Source organism: Artemia sp. Qi Xiang Cuo, chromosome 14 (genome assembly GCF_049724085.1).
Source record: "Artemia sp. Qi Xiang Cuo chromosome 14, ASM4972408v1, whole genome shotgun sequence".
NCBI classification, from domain to species: Eukaryota; Metazoa; Arthropoda; class Branchiopoda; order Anostraca; family Artemiidae; genus Artemia; species Artemia sp. Qi Xiang Cuo.
The window spans coordinates 45945790-45962830 of NC_142807.1; the positions used below are offsets into that span (position 1 = coordinate 45945790).

The following is a 17041-nucleotide window of genomic DNA, read 5'->3' on the forward strand; positions in this document are numbered from 1 at the left end:
ATAAGAACCTTATATGCCCCCAGGGCATAACTTACGACCCTTGCCCTGAGGGCTGTGGGGGGAGTATCCTCCTCAAAAAATAATTTCTATCTGGAAATACACAACACTGAAAAAAAAGGCTATCTAAAAATTTTGATTGCATGTGTTTGGGGAAAAGGTGGGGGAGAGAGAAAGACTTGTTGCTCTCAAATCACTTTCGACTATTAACAAGGGCACTAGACCTTTGAATTTCCAATTGAATGAGCCCTTTTTCAAGTTTCTACGACAAAGATTTCAATAAAAACTTATATGCCCCAGGGCATAACTTATAACCCTTGCCCTGAAGACTGTTGGGAGGGGTGTCTTGCTCAAAGGTATAATTTCCTTAACTTCAACTTCATGGAATAAAATGGCTATCTCAAAATTTCGATTGGATGTGGTTGGGGAAATAGTAGGCTTGGAAGGGGCGTAAGTTGCCTTACAATTACTTTTGACTATTAAAAAGGGAACTAGCCATTTTAATTTCTAATCGAACGAGCCCTTTTTGAAGTTTCTACAACAACACGTTCAATAAAAACTTTTTTTCAAAGCGCATTTCGGAATTTTTTCGCTGAATTGTATGTCTTGGAATAGTTTCGTGGTGCTGTGTCGTGGTTTAATCTGACAGGGTCGCATTCAGTTTATGTTTCAAAGTGTGTTTTCGAATTTTTTCATTGAATCGTATGTTTTAGAATATTTTTTTAGTTCTGTGTTTTGGTTTAACTTGCTAGTGTCGCATTATATTTATGTTTCCAAGTGCATCTTAGAATTTTTTCATTGAAACGTATGACATGGAATATGTTTGTAGTTTTTTATCATGGTTAATCTTGTCAGTGTTACATTCTTTTAATGTTTCAAACCTGAAGAGCAAACACTAGTGTGTGCAAACTGCAAGGGTCCACACTCTGCAAACAGCAAATAATGTCTCCATGATCATGAGAGAACAGAAGCTCTTAAAATAGCTTACACAAAAAATATGACTTATAAGGAAGCACTGTGTCAAGTTAATAAGATAACAGTTCCCTCAACAAGCCATTTTAATGTCCCTAAAGAAAAAACTAATGAACTAAAACAGAACACTAGCTCAGAACAAAGCACTAGAGTGGATAAATTAGAAAAATGCCTCACCTGAGTTGCCTCTCTTCTCACTACTATATGTGAGTCATTGATTGATAAGCTACCCAAAACTTCAGAAAAAAACAGGAATAAAGAATAATGCTTGGGCACTTTGAAGTCTAAGCACTCCCTACTTTCATTTTAAAAACTTTGGTTTTGTTTAATTTGCATTAGTTTTTGCTATTCTGAGGCTATTCTTGATATTTTCAGACATATTTTACCCTAAAGTATTTTAAGTGAGTAGACTATCTGATTTTTATCTCCCTTATTTTTGTGTGTTAGTATACTAGCAAACATGCAAAGGGGCCTTTTTGAGTCTGAAGAAATTTCTCTGACTTTATCCTAATGTTTGTTTAATTCAGCTCTTTCCAAGGATTTCATCAGTTCACCCCCTCTGAAGTATTCTTCTGGTTACATGCCTGGTGTTAATAAAATATTTTACTAAACTGAGCTTTGACTACTGTAAGAATAAGAACTTCAGTAGCTCAAGTTTAGTAATATTCCACTTTTTACTTTTGTTTTCCCATTCTACTCTAATACTTGGCCTTGGTAGTAATTAAGAAATTTTTGTTCTTTGAATCTAAATAGAAAATCATGTACCTAGCATTCAATAGTGGTGGGATAATGTCAATTTTCTATAACACATCCCCTTAACTCACAGTAGCTCATCAAATCGCCCCTTCCCTGAAATATTTTTCTCTTTGCTTGTTAGTTATTCTTTTAATGTTTTACAAAATTGAACCTGGACTAGCCTACTTTTTTTCAAAGAGTTGAAGAAAAGGGACTTCAGTGGCTTTGGTACTCTTTTTCCAAAAGATGTGAATGTATACAAATATGATTTCTAGAGAAGAAGTAAAAAGAATATCATTATTGTAAGAAAATTAGCATACGGATTTTCCAAAGGTCAAAGTAATAGCTGTACCATCAGTGTCACATCTGTAGGACAAATCTGAAATTCCAAACTTCCAAGAAAATTGCTAAAAATCGTTTGCGGAGCTGTTCTCAAAAGGAAGATCAGCAGGGCAATGTAGATAACTGTGATTTAAATTATTTAAAGTTTAAACACTTCATTTAATTCTCTAGATAATAATCAAGTGCGAAATTTTTAATTAATTTATAAATCCTTTTATATTAAAGCATAAGAATATTGAAAATTTGGGAATCTGATTTCCAAACAGCTTACATTGAAATCTTTTTCTTTTTTTTTTATTTTTTTCCTTATTGGTGTTGTTCCATTGGAGGTGGGTACTGCTAGTCTTATCCAATAAATTATTAGTAAATTTTGGGAGTACGGGTTTAACTTTAGTTTTGGGAGTATGGGGTAATTTTGTGTTCTCATAAGATAACTTTTCTTTATTGGTTTAATAAGTTGCAATTTAAATTCTAGTTAATGACACAGGATAAAAACATGGCACCTAAGACAGAGGAGAAAGAATTGGCTGCTCCACCTCAGTCAGAAACTAATGCCGCCAATAAACAAAAAAGGTATGTTTGTTTTCTTTAACAGCTCTATCACTTCAAATGCAGTGCAGTTTTGTTTCTACTCTTAAGTAGACCCCAGCACCACACTGGTGTATCGACCGAACGCCGCCGACAAGAGGCCCAATCGAACGCCACCGAAGTGTCGCAATGCTGCCAGCGCGCCACTGCAGGCAAAGGCGGTGGCGTTTGGTCAACTTTAAATTAATTTTGCGGCAATTCTTTATTGCGTCAACCGCAAAGTCGGAGCTTTTCCTTCTCGTGTGGTTTAGTATCTCAATTTTCCTGATTAGAAATCAAGAAGGGCACTATCCCAGAATTTTCGGGTATTTCCCTGAAAATCTATGCGTCACCCCGAAAAAAAATTTGGTTCCCCGAATTCCCGAAAATCATGCAATCACGGTGCCACCCCTAGCGATTTATCACCAGTGACTTTCCCTGCCAAATTTTACATTGCACACCATAATTCTTCACTACTCTCTGGTTCGTTAATTTTTGTCTCTTGTTACTTTGCGTAAAAACCAGACAGATGCAATATGCAATTGCATTGCAAATATTGCAATATACACAGTTCTTTATATGTTGTCAAAAAAAGTATTGTCTTTATGAAATTAGTTTAAATCATTTCGAATCCAGTTTCCCACTTGCAATTCCCTACATCATTTGTAGTCAAGAATTTTATTTTCAAGTTGAATAGAATTATAGAATGCAACATTCACTAGTCGCTACAGTTTGATTTTGAAATTGATAGCAGAAAGATCGTTTCTGCAGCTGAATCACAAGTTTGCAGAATTTTTTTTTCTTTTGCTGTTTTTAGATAAGATTTTTTAATGTTTAATACTCAATTGTTGAACGCCTGATATATTAAAGAAAATCCAATCTTCTGTCTGAAAATATTTTACCCCCCTCCCAAAATAAAAAGTTAGCTGTAGACTAAGCTATGTACAAGGTTGGGGAATTAAAGATTGAAACGGAAGTTTTCCCAAAAATATGATCCATAAAAAATTGTAAATTATTGCCTATAGGGGAGGGGGGTTAGTGGCCTATCATTTTTAAATGATAATACCTCATTTTTTATGTTGAAAGCAGGGATACCAAAAATATATTTATTTATTTTTTAATTTAAAGCAGAGATGGAAAAAAAATACTATCAAATTCCCTGGGAAACCATTGAATTATTTTGATAGACCCAGGGCCCCCCCATTAGGACTTGTTCATTGTCTTGGGTATTTTGCGATTTCTTGTAGGCTACTGGCCTAATTTGGCTTTTGTGTGTGCTCCCTTTTAATTAGATTCTTTGGATCTTATTGAATGCCACGGCGAATCTATAACTCAGTTTTTCAATAGTTTGAGGAATATCTGAATAATTTCGTCTTTTTTGATGTTGTCTTCATACCCCTTTACTCATACCCTCAATTTTTTTTTCAAGTAACACTAAGCTGTTTAACGTTATTTCGCGTGTTTGTTTGAACCATATAGTGACCTAGTTAATTATTAAATAAATTATTTTTTTTAATGTAAAGCTGAGACGGTATCCTAGAAAGGTGGTATCCAGGGGGGGGGGGGTAGGGAGGTATTACATTTAAATGATAATATATCGAAATTTTTTTAATGAAAGCAGGGATGCAAAAAAGTTTTTTTTTTTTTAATTTAAAGCAGATACGGCATCCTATTAAGGTGGTATCCAGAGGGGGGGGGGGGAGCTATCATATTTAAATGATAATAACTCGAATTTTTTTTTTTGAAAGCAGGGATGCCAATAAGTTAATTATTTTTTTTTATTTAAAGCAGAGACGGTATCCTATCAAGATGATGGTATCCATAGGGGGGGCATAGGGAGTTTTTATATTTAAGTGATAGGACCTTGATATTTTTTATTGAAACCAGGGATGACAAAAAGTTATTTTTTTAAATAACTTTAATATTTTTTAAATAGGAGACGGTCTTCTATCAAGATGGTAGCCAGAGGGGGGGGGCGATAGGGAGAGATTATATTTAAATGATAGCATGTCAAATTTATTTATTTTTGAAAGCAGGGATGCCAAAAAGTTAATTATTTTTTTAATTTAAAGCAGAGAAAGTACCCCATCAAGGTGCATGGTATCCAGGGGGGGGGGGGGCTAGGGAAGTATTATATTTAAATGATAATATCTTGAATTTTTTTTATGAAAGCAGGGATGCCAAAAAGTTTTTTTTTAATTTAAAGCAGAAACGGTATCCTATCAAGATGGTATCCAGAGGGGGGGGGCATAGGGAGGTATTAGATTTAAGTGATAGTACTTTGATTTTTTTTTTTTTTTTATTGAAAGCAGGGACGCCAAAAAGTTTTTTTTTAAATTTAAAGCAGAGACGGTATCCTATCAAGGTGGTATCCAGAGGGGAAGGGGGGTCGGGAATCATTATATTTAAATGATAATATCTTGAATTTTCTTATTGAAAGCAGTCTCAGTCCACACAAAGTGGATAAGTTGATTTTTATTCATGAAAATTATAGCCACATCCTGCAGTTAGAATAGACTTCCAAGTTTGACTGAAGGAATTTTTTCCGACCAGTTGACCCCTAGATTGTTTGTCCCTCCACACTATTTTGAAAAATACCTTTTTTTTACACATACTAATATTTGGACTTTCATTAGTACACCAGCTTACCCGTCATGCGTTGCCACGATCTTAAAAGAAAGGAAATTCAATGAGAGTACCTCTGAAAAAAATTTCTAAATGTTCGCTGTCTTAGTGATAAGTTTCTAACGTCATAATTTTTTCATTTTAGTTTAATTATAACTGAGAAACATATTCGAATCATACAACATTACGTTGAATTGCTGTGCATGCTCTTCGAAAAGCTGTTCAATTTTCAGATATCGTCCATTATATAAATTCATTTAAGTTCGACCAAGCTAATTGGTTGAGACTGACACATTGATTGGAAATTAACTTCCATTTTCCTTCCAATACTGAGGTGGGTCATTCCCTCCCCCTCTCATTTTGTTTTTCCCTATTCCTTACATATGCAAGAGAATAGATACAATTAAAACCCTAGTTAACATTGTCAGACTAGCAAAGCAATATATATATATATATATATATATATATATATATATATATATATATATATATATATATATATATATATATATATATATATATATATATATATATATATATATATATATATATATATATATATATATATATATATATAAAAAATAAAAATATATATATTTCGTTTTGACTATAAAGGGGTTTGTTATCTGAATCATACGCTTTCTAGCTCTCTAGCCGCCTGGGCCACTCAAACTCTCAATAATCCCAAAAAGCCGAGGCTTGATACGACTATTGAAGATGCAGCTCTCACGAAAAAATCAGAACTTCAGCCAATAAAGGAAGACACAATGGCTGATTTGGATGAAGAAATAAAAGAAAATGCTCCTGCTTCAGTAGATTTGGTAGGAAGTTTAACTTGAAAAGGGCTAATGTTTAATTTTTATTGCGTATATATCTATTAGGTATAGACGATGGGAGCTATGTTCTTTCAACAGTTTGGCCTAAGCTGGTAAAATGAAGACAAAAAATTGATTTTGAATTGTCAATTATTTGGATTAAAAGTGATGGTGAAACTTAGAACGAGGACAACTTATCGTAAATATGTGGGGAACTTTCGCCCCCTCAAACTCCCTCGTTCTTTGTACTTACGGTTAACCTTAAGTACAACAACAAACTGTAACCTACATACGTCAAACCTACTAGTAAACCTACTGTGTCATTAGCGCTTTACTGAAAACTATATGTGTCTTGAACAGTCTTGGAAAGTATTAACAACATCAAATTGAATATTTGATGCATAATGATATTAATTGTTGAAAGATCCATCAGTTCAAGAATTTATTTTGCTGTAATTGTATTTTTATTTTCAATGCTGTAAGAACTGGAAAAGAAAGTATTTGTAATATAATCCGTTTTCAGTTAAGCGCCAATGAAGCACTAGGCTTTTGGTTTTTATTTCCAGTTAGGAAAGGAGGCAGTATCCAATCACTTGTTTGTAGCAAAACTATATTCGTTTTTAAAAACTTTAAAAAGTGTTAATAAATTAAACTGAATATTTGATGTATAATGATATTAATTGCTGAAAGCTCATCAGTTCAAAATGTTACTATAATTTTAATGTTTATTTTCAGAGATAAGTACAAAAGAAAATATGGCCTTTACTTTTCTTTGAAAAACTTATTTTTTAGGAAAGTTTTTTTTTAATTAATCTTAAATAAAGCATTAGACACCTCTGTATTACCTCACTTAAGGCATTAGACCCCTCTTATTCCAATAAGGCATAAGACTTCAGAAAAAATTGCTTAGTCCTTTCTGTATTTTCCACAATCATTGGTTCAGTTCAATCACCCAAAATTTCAAGACAAATTTTCAGGTTTTAAAGTCTATTATTTTAAGAACCAGTTCTTATAGGGTTATTATGCTCAGAAGCAATCGTCTTTAATAACCATTTTTTGGACCCTGTGTTTATCTATAGGGACTCATACGCCGCCCTTTTACAGTATGTCCTTGGAAACAGGGACTTTTTTGAAGGGGCAAAATCACTGCCTTTGAGCACGAAATGGCAGAATATTGATTTTTGCTGCGGAAGTTTCTCTTCTATTACTCAATTAAGGCAATAAGACTTATTTATTGAAGTTTCAGTTTCAGGAATGGAAGATTTGATTTGAAGGAGTCTCATTCAATATTAGGGCCATTGCTTCGATACAGTCACCACTAGTGTGAAAAAAACCAACAAATTAACATATTCGTTTCTCAGGAAACAAATACTTTCATTTCGTTTGATATATTATTTAATTGTTTAATTATTTAAATATTTAAATTATTTAATCCATTAAGGATTCACAAATTGAAAATATAATGCAGTTTTGGAAGGTTATAATATTTTTCAATTTTTTTCCTCTAACAGGTTGGTGTAATTCGATATATCCAATCAGTTGATCAAAACGTCCAGTCACTTGGTCAAAACGTTGTGAGGGTTTTTCAGCAGCAGATTAGTGTACTTGGACAGACCCTGAACAAGAAAAACGACAGGATTGCAGTGTTGGAAGAAAAGCAGCAAGAGTTTGGAAAAGTAGAAGAAGAATGGTTATCAAGAAACGAATTTTTAGGGGGAAAAATGACATGCTTGAAAAGGTGGTCCGGGAGCAAGAAACGGTGAAACAGGTAGACCAGAATAGTGTCATAATATGTTCAAATGCCTCAACAGTTTTTATTTATTTATTTCTTTTTTTTTGCTTTCACAGGGACCTTAAATAACTTAACTTTAATAAAAGTAAATCATTTACTTTAGGAGAATTAGCGACATATACACCATTTACGTAACAAATTCGCGCATAAAAGTTCACGGAAAATTAACTTAGTTATACAAATTTATTTATCTATTGGTTTATCTGTTTTGTTTTTTATAATGATAATAATAATATTTTATTACCCGTCAAAATCAATTAAAAGAGACGGAGTACATAAAAATACTAATTTTAGACATACACAAGAAATGAAGTGGAGTAACACACACACACACACAAAAAAAAATAATACAATTAGCAACAACACAAATAAAATACAAAAACAATGAAAATACAAATGAATGGGCATTGTCAGTTTAATATACATATACTGATATTTAGTAATAAAAGTGTTAATATTATTTAATCTATTGAAGCTATAAAAGTAAAACCGTTTATTTTTTCAGTAAAGTGCAAATTGTGTTCTGGCCTTGGGAAGGCATAGGGGTTTTGAGCCCTTCTCATGTTAATTTCTACTCGTTTTGAGTTTGCCTCAGTTATTTATTTTAATTTCTGTTCGTTTTGGGTTTCAATTATTTATCGATGCAGATTTATGGTAGTTTCACGCTGGGTACATTACTTGATTTTTATTTTTGCTCATTTTTGGTTTAATGGAGTTCTTTACTTTTCTTTTAAAACTTATTTTGTAGAATTTTTTTTTAATTATATATATAAATGTCCAGAAACTGGGTCAGTAGATCAGTAGACACATATGTAGGTCAATAAAAATATGTCAGGATTATACGTCACTAATCCCTATTGGGAAATTTGTTTTCTTCACTACAACTTGCTGAATTATTAATGTCCATGCAATATCCAACTTTGATGTTGATTATTTTTTGTTTTTGCTTCTTCTTCTTTTTTTGGATTGTCTTTTAGTTACATTTTCTTTTCATTATTCTATTTAGTAAACTTGCATTTAAAACAATTATGGATATATAGAGTATTGACTTCAGGAAAATTCACCGTCTAGAAAATTTTCGTTTTTGAAAGAATTTTAATTTTCAACTTAAAAATTACTGTTTCAAAAATTATAAGTCTAAAGTCAAATATTCGTCGATTAAGTGTTTCAAATGTCTCCCAATAGGTTAATAGTAAAAGGAAAAATGAAAGTTTTTCATCACGGAAACAAAACTGCTCTAGTTCCAAACATTGAATTTTTGTTTAACTAATTTCTTTATATTAAACGCAAGGTATCTTAAATAACTTAATAGATAATATTGAATGAAATTTGCAAGCGAGGGGCTTTTTGCTATATTGAAAATAGTTATCTTAATAGAATGAAGCTTTCAAGAATGGATTCAGAGAACATATATTAAGGCCTGGGAAGGTGTTTTCAAGCTCCTATCTCTACTGCCTCCCATTTTTTAAGGCTTATGAAATTGCGTAAAAGACAAGAGACTTAACCTTGGAAAAAATTTTGTTACCCTGCTTTTCCTTGTCTCTAAGTTTTCAAAATACAAATTCCATGGTTTGCGTAGGATTTAAAGCCACATTAGGCATTGCTTTCTAAAATCTGTAGCTGATTGGTTAGCACACTGGACATGAAATTCTTTGGCCGTGAGGACAAGGGTTCGATCCCTGGTGTCACTGGTTACGTGGTCTGGAATGGGTCAGTGTTGTGACTCTTTTAGCTTAACCAGATTCGACTCAGCTCTTTACCTGGAGAAATATGGGAAAGGTAAACAGGAAGAGTGCGAAAGCACAGGATGGCTAGCTCATTACCTTCCATTGCACTTCCAGTACCGTATTACTTACCTATTTACCTTTTTAAAATTTAACGTTTTTTCCAATGTCTTTAAAACATTTTATATTAGGATTTAGCAAATTAACGAGTCTCAAAACACTTTTATTGTGCCTCGTGTGTGCTGTAGATCGTTTTTTGAAAATATCACTTTTATAACGTGAAGTTTGCTCGTATTGAACAAAGATCAGGGGTCTTCACAGGGGGAAGGGATGGAAATAGATACTCCATAATCCCTTCCCAGAACTCAAGCTAAAAATATATGGCCTCAATATGTATGTCCCCAAAAAATATATGCCCCCCCCCAAAAAAAAAAAAAAATATATATATATATATATATATATATATATATATATATATATATATATATATATATATATATATATATATATATATATATATATATATATATATATATATATATATATATATATACATATATATATATATATATATATATATATATATATATATATATATATATATATATATATATATATATATATATATATATATATATATATATATATATATATATATATATATATATATATATATATATATATATATATATATATATATATATATATATATATATAAACCCCAAACAACTTCAGAAGGCGTATCTTTCATTTCAAGGTGCAGATGTCTTTGGGAATAAACGGATTGTAAATGTTTGAATTTTTATGGGTGAAAAATTTTGTCAGATGTAACCAATTAATTTTGCTTATCTATTTTCACTGTTCAACGTGGTAACTGTCCTTTCGTATTGTAGACAATCACCATCTCGGTAATTGAGGATCGTCCCTTTTCTATGTCTAAAATTATCGAAGACCAAAAATTAAATTTGGTTCAGTTCAGTTTACTTGCATTTACAACCAAAAAAGACACTAAACTAAACTACCAATACACGCCCCAATAAGGGTACAAAGAACACTTGCGACTGGGCGGGTACATACAACAAACTTTCTAACTATTAATTAACTCCAAACAAAAAGATCTGAAAAAGATGACCAATCCCTCATCACCTCATAATAGTAATTAATAATAAGAAAAAATAATAATAAAATATTACTTATGAGTCTCGACGTAACAAACACTTTTGAGCTTAATTTTAATAACCCCAAACGCCCATCTTAATGTCTTAAAAAACAAGGAGTCCAGAAACGATATTACGATGCATGATCTATCATCTACGTACACATTACTCAAAACTAAATTTTCATTACAGTCTTTTGGAAGATTGAAGGATTTTCTGCATACGGAGCTATCGTGCGGCGTTTGCTACGAAGTGTCTGTTCAGGTACTTTAGTCTTTTGGCTCTATTTCATGTTGTTTTGTTTACTTTTTCAAACATATCAGATAGATCCCTCCCTCCTATTTACGGCCTTAAATAGAATATATAAGTTAAAAATAGGATAGTATGCCACAGATGTAGAATCTTCTGAAACCAATATTAGCGGTACCGTGTTTGAAAGCTCTGCCTGCGCACTTGGGAGGGGGAAAGGCTTCTTTGAAAAAATGCGAAAAGTTCTATTTGATTGACACTAGTTTGAATCTAGTTCACTAGTTGATTGACGTTGACTTTCTTGATATTACTATAAAATTTCTATTACCATTGTACTTGAGTGTACTTTTTATTACCGATGATTGGGGTGTTACTGTCGTGGTAACCAGTGTATCCTTTTAACTTTTCGTTTTGTTTTCATTGTCAGTTTATTTCCTAAATGGATTGCATGTTGCCCATCTTTTTTAAAAGATAGGTAAAAGAAGAAGCAGAAAGTGTTTTTGTAGGACGTTGTCATATTGAGCCTAGTTTAGTCTGGATTGAATCTTATGCGAGTCAATTTTGTTCCAACAAAAAACACATTCTTTCCAACCTACATTGTTTCTAATACAACGTGAACGACCCTCTTGTCGTTAAAGTATTCGAGGAAGGTGGAAACTTACCTCTTATTTTTGGTAATTTCAGTCCGTTTAAAGTTTTTACTTGATTATTGACTTAAGTTTTCTTTTATTTTAGGTTGCATTTTTTCATTCCCTAATTTATGTTCATTTAAAATTTGACTCAGTGTGACTTTGTTTCTATCGATCTATACTTTTCTTTGGAAAACAAATTTTTAAATATTATTTAACTACACCGTAGCACCGCGATTTTTAAGTGGGCCTGGGAAATGACTGCTAGAATACCTCTCGTCAAATATTTTTCATTTCGTTCTGATTCATCATTTAATCCTATAAAACGTAAGATTTTCAAGTAATTTAGCAAGAGTTAAAACTAAATACGAATGTTGAATGAAACGCAGTACTACCCATATCTTGAGCATACTTGAGCTGCATTGTTTCGATGGAAATTGTAATATTCCGATATCACAAGAACCTGTCAAGTGCAAAAAAAAATCATTGCTAATGCTCTTTTGTTAGAACCTGAGAAAGGGTAAATTTTTGGCAGTTCATATTATTGACTTACAAATAAACTAAACATACCATTCGGTGCCTTTTTTATGCTCATTACGATTATAATAGTTATTTTTGTCGGAAATGGATTTTACCCTCACCCCTAAATATATAATCAATTCAGGGTATATATTTGCACATTAAGGGGTTGGGGTAAAGTTTATTTCTCAAGCAAATGAGAAGTAAGTTTAAACTTTACCCTCACCCCCTAATGTGCAAATATATACCCTGAATTGGTATATATAGGGGTGGTGATAAAAATCATTTCCGACGAAAATTATTATTATATTCGTAATGAGCATACAAAAAGGCATCGAGTGGTATGTTTACTTTATTTGTAAGTCAATAATATGACATGCTGAAAATTTACCTGAGATAGTCCCTCCTCCCTAAGTCTATTTAAATACCTATTTGACCTATTTGATTTCAGATGGTGTCCTAGAGAGAAATTTTGAGAAACGGCTAAGAATATTAGCGAAAATGCTATGGTTTAATTTTTGATTTATTTGTGCTATGTTTTCGATTTAAGCCGGTTCAACTGCCCTGCCAACACACATTCTGCCAAGCTTGTATGGTGCAATGGGAACGAGGAAACCGAAGGGATTGCCAAATGTGCCCAGTATACGACAGTTGTTCAAAGCGATACTCTTCTGGTAAACTGTATTGAGAACTTAATTGAAGCTATTTATACGCCTGACGAACGGGCTGAGCTTGTAGCTAAACGGGCTGAGCTTGTAGCTGAGCATGAAGGTATGTTCTTGTGACTTTATAAAAAAAAAAAAAATTTCTGTAAACAGAGACCCTGGAAGTATTTTTGTATGTTTTTCAGACTATTTTAAACAAAATTGCCATCGCACATTTTGAATCAGATGCATTTGGTGAAAAGTAGGGTAATTGGGTGGGAGGGGGTGCTACTTGACCTCCATCACTATTGACTGTTAAAAGGGAACTAGAACTTCCAATTTCAACACTCAAATTGCCTGCGGGCGTCCTTCTAGTGGCAATGTTTTTGATACAAAACGCAAAGCTAAAATTGCTTTTAAGCGTCGAATACGATCTGTTCGGGAATCTGGTGCCAAATTTCCGAAAAGTTCCAATGAATGGAAACGTGCTGTTAACTCTTCGAGACTTGATGGTTCACATGTTCACAATATACCGCAACGATCCTGGATTCAGCATTATTCGGGTTTATTTTCTGTGGTAAATTATGCTGTTCACGCTCGGTTTTCGATTCTTTTGTCTCGTTGTTTACCCCCTAAAGTGTCACAACAAAAATTCATTCCTGTTTTGTTGACGCCATTATGGCGTCGATTAAGCGACTGAAATCTCAGTCAGTGTTGCCACTCGACCGGCACCGCTCCGCGGCGCCGGCCTCGTCAAAAAGTGGCATTTCCGCGGCATCCTTAAACCAAAATGAGGTAAAAACCGCGGCATGCCCGAAATTCTCGGAAAAGCTGTGTTTTGTATTTTTGAGAGAGAATGGTTAAAAAATCTTGCTTTAATATTAATGTTGATTCAGTGTCAAGTGAAATGTGGTGAAGATCTGTCATAAATTTGAGAAAACACGTGCTGTCTATCCTTCTTTTCAGCGGTCAAAGGTAAGCATGGTCAGCTCAGTCCGTGAACACACATTTGTCGTTCATCGTTTTCGTCAAGCACGCAACAGAAGTAAAAGTGCAGCGGTACCATAGCAGGGAAAGTCCACGGTGGGAAAACTGTATAAATGCAAAGTGAATAGTGAAGAAATTAAAAGCGATTTTCCTTTGGGCCTTCAAGCCTATCCAATAGAATAATTGATGGGTAGATAGATTCTCGTATCTCAACCTTTTTCGAATAATGTTCGATGAAATTCAATATCAAAATCTTCAAGAAGGAACATTTAGATAGATAATACAAGAGAAACAGACAAGATTAATTTCAGATAAATAATACAAGACAAACAGACAAGATTAATCGGAATCGGACTGTTCACGTGTGTCACAAACAATATCTATGCCCAGACCATACACAATGCTTTGGTTCAAAACGTTACAGTCACGAGAAGAGGCACTAGCCTTCACTTTGAGTACACGCTTGACTAGTCCGGTTCTAGCTCTAGCACAGACTTGCCCGAGTCAAGCCCTCCTTTAGAATTGTGCTTAAGGCCACACTTGGTTTTCAGTGTTGCCGAAAGAGTCACTGCACTCAGTCGGTTTCGCTTATCAGTATTCACTTCCTTGATCAAACTTGAGCTCGGAAATAAAGTTTGTGAAAGGGAGTGATAGAAAGTACCGAACCATTTTCCCGACATTTAGGAACATCCGACTATCATTTGATGACTTCATTTGCAAGATATGGTGCCATTAAACGACAATGTCCATGTCATCTACGTCAGGGAGATTGACAGTACTAGGTAGAGCTACACTTGGTATAGACCGCCATTTCTGCTCTAGCTTTGCTTTATTCCAAAGCGTAGAATCGTAGTAGTCGAAGAACTGACGAAGACTGGGAATTTTCAGTTCATAACTAGAGCTTGGAGTAAACAAGTGTACCAGCTCGTAGATCTTTTCAGAGAATGGAAAATGGTCAAGAATTTGTTGAACAGCTTCGACGAAGAAATCCCTCACCGAGCGACGAATTCGGAGACTTTCCGCTACAAAACGGCCTGGTAACTTCTCTCGTTTCGATCCTCAAAAGGAAATCGTACTCTTTGTAGCCGATATAGACATTTTCGTTGGGAAGATAGTTCACTTCGTCATGCGGATTTATGTCAAAAGGGTTGACTGTTCTAACATATGAAGGCTTCATAAAGTTCATGGCTAATGTCCGAAGAAGTTTTTTCACCTGGGTTTTCATAAGGTGAAATAGGGGTTTTTCAGACTGGAAGATGGTGTTGAACTCATTCAGCTCTCCCAACACGTACTCGACAAAAAACATCATAACCCTCGAGTATGGGTTGTTTAGTGTCATTCTTACATGATCATTAGTATGCGAGGGATCATTTACTACCAACGAGTTCCAGTCCAGCTTAAGACTATTCCATTGTTCGAGAATACGACGTCCACAGTTTTAAAATAACAACCAGCGTGTTGGAGCCAAAGCAAGGAATCTGTGCTGTTCCACTTGAGTAAAGACTTGAAATTCCTTCCTATATGCATCTTGGCGTTTTGCACTGTACCTGAAGTGATTGCACACAGTCCGACGTAGATCTTCGAGGCTCTTGGACAGTTTTTTTGTAAGCATGACTTGCAACTAGGGCACACAGATGGCAGCTACATTTCACAACTGTAACCCAGGGATATTTCCCTTCAACAAGTGTTTTGACTGAGTGGTTTATCCCCATCATAGCATTCGTTGTGTCAGAGCAGACTTCGACCCAGTTTTGTAGAGGAACACCCACCTTCTTGACATCATCCATCACCTTCACTTGCTGGTTGAATAGAACAGACGCTGATCCGTCGCTGCATTCGACAAGAGCGAGCAAATCTACCTGCACATTCATTGCTTCGTCACAAACACGCTAGAAAACGCAAAGTACACTCTTTTTCTATTATCTAAACAAAAACCCCTCCCCCACTGCTATATAGTTTTAGTTATTTCCTTCAAAAATGTCGGTTTCATCATTCTTTCTAATTAAAAATGCGTTTTCTTTATCTGTTTAAATGGAAGCTTCTGTGTTACAAAGGAAGGGACAGTTTTAGGACCAAATTTCACACGCTCATGTTATCACGCGCTCGAATTATCATAGATTAGTAGCACATGTCTTTGTCTGATTCGAGATATGTTGACTAGCGAAAAACCTGTGTGAATGAGTTGAAATAAAAAATTTTAACAAGAAATCCCTGAATAATTATTTTTTGGGAGGGTGGGTTGATGGATGCAGGATCTCTTAGAGTACTTATAGTGTGATAGTGGGCGCGTTATTTAATACCACGGTAAGCATGTAACTAGAAAAGACTGAAGTTCATTTTTTTTTTCAGGACATGGATATTCAGATGACAACTCAAAAACGAACAAAGCTTATTCATGAGACATGCAACACTAACATGAATTCGATGAGAGAAAGCGTTATTCGCTATGCACCACGGGCACTTTGTAGCGAGCTAACTGCAACTTCTATGGTAGGCGCCATTTATCAGATAGCTAAGGAGGGTTCAGTTAAAGAGGGTTCAGTTGCATGGAGGGATTTAGAAGCTTGGGGTTCAGTTAAAGAATACCTCCTTGATAGATATATATTTTTTTTTTTTTTTTTAATGTACTTTATAGCTATTACCAAAACGTTGCGATGTCTTTCTCACACCAACTAGTAAATATTTATCAGGCATTTATTTTTTTTGTTCAATTATTTTCAGTGTAATCCAATATAATTTTGGGTAGAGGGATGTCACCTCCTCGTGAGTTATTATTTAATGTATTTTATACCAATTAACTAAACATTGCATTATGTTTCTCACCCCAACTAGTAAATATCTATCAGGAATTTAAATTTCTGTTCAATTATTTTCTGTGTAAGACAATAAAATGATAGAAAGGGGGAAATTGAGTTTTGATTGGGTAAAAAAAATGGTATAATCCTAACTCTATAGAATAATGAATATTTCACATGGAAAATAAAGTCATTTTTACCATTTCAAGCCTGAGAAGAAAATACGACAGAATAAAATAAGAATAGTGGAATTAAAAGCAACGACTGACATCTGGGATACTGTACCATTAAGCATGGAGGAGGAGATGCATCTCATAGAGCAAACTGCTACAGTTGAAAGATGTTATAGTTTCATGAAGAGCTGGGACCATCAAGCACAGTGCTATGAGTTAGACCCCTATTATGCATTTTCATTTTAAATGTTATTACTGATCCGAGTAAAACCATTATCAATATACCTCATTCTTTCATTCTAACTTAACTTGTAGGAAT

At 34.1% G+C, this 17041-nt stretch overlaps 2 protein-coding genes across 2 annotated transcripts; both read left to right on the plus strand.

Moving 5' to 3' along the window:
* Positions 1-2542: 2542 nt before the first annotated feature.
* LOC148944521 (uncharacterized) lies at positions 2543-7778 on the plus strand. The gene is made up of 4 exons (XM_089099949.1): positions 2543-2619; positions 5885-6059; positions 7565-7729; positions 7767-7778. The coding sequence occupies exons 1-4, from the start codon at positions 2543-2545 to the stop codon at positions 7776-7778; spliced, it is 429 nt and encodes a 142-aa protein (XP_088956075.1).
* On the plus strand, positions 7762-16193 carry LOC148944522 (E3 ubiquitin-protein ligase RNF170-like). Its single transcript, XM_089100847.1, has 4 exons — positions 7762-7821; positions 10919-10990; positions 12674-12894; positions 16104-16193. Exons 1-3 carry the CDS (start codon positions 7780-7782, stop codon positions 12809-12811), a joined length of 252 nt encoding a protein of 83 aa, XP_088956973.1. The 5' UTR covers positions 7762-7779; the 3' UTR covers positions 12812-12894; positions 16104-16193.
* The last annotated feature ends 848 nt before the right edge of the window (positions 16194-17041 follow it).

Bases quoted from the DNA above. Each gene is read 5' to 3' on its own strand.
- LOC148944521 (XM_089099949.1), top strand. From the start codon at position 2,543: ATGGCACCTAAGACAGAGGAGAAAGAATTGGCTGCTCCACCTCAGTCA. The intron at 2,620-5,884 runs GTATGTTTGTTT...TACGCTTTCTAG, and splicing joins GCCGCCAATAAACAAAAAAG to CTCTCTAGCCGCCTGGGCCA. The intron at 6,060-7,564 runs GTAGGAAGTTTA...TTCCTCTAACAG, and splicing joins CTCCTGCTTCAGTAGATTTG to GTTGGTGTAATTCGATATAT.
- LOC148944522 (XM_089100847.1), top strand. From the start codon at position 7,780: ATGCTTGAAAAGGTGGTCCGGGAGCAAGAAACGGTGAAACAG. The intron at 7,822-10,918 runs GTAGACCAGAAT...TTTTCATTACAG, and splicing joins AGCAAGAAACGGTGAAACAG to TCTTTTGGAAGATTGAAGGA. The intron at 10,991-12,673 runs GTACTTTAGTCT...TTTCGATTTAAG, and splicing joins GCTACGAAGTGTCTGTTCAG to CCGGTTCAACTGCCCTGCCA.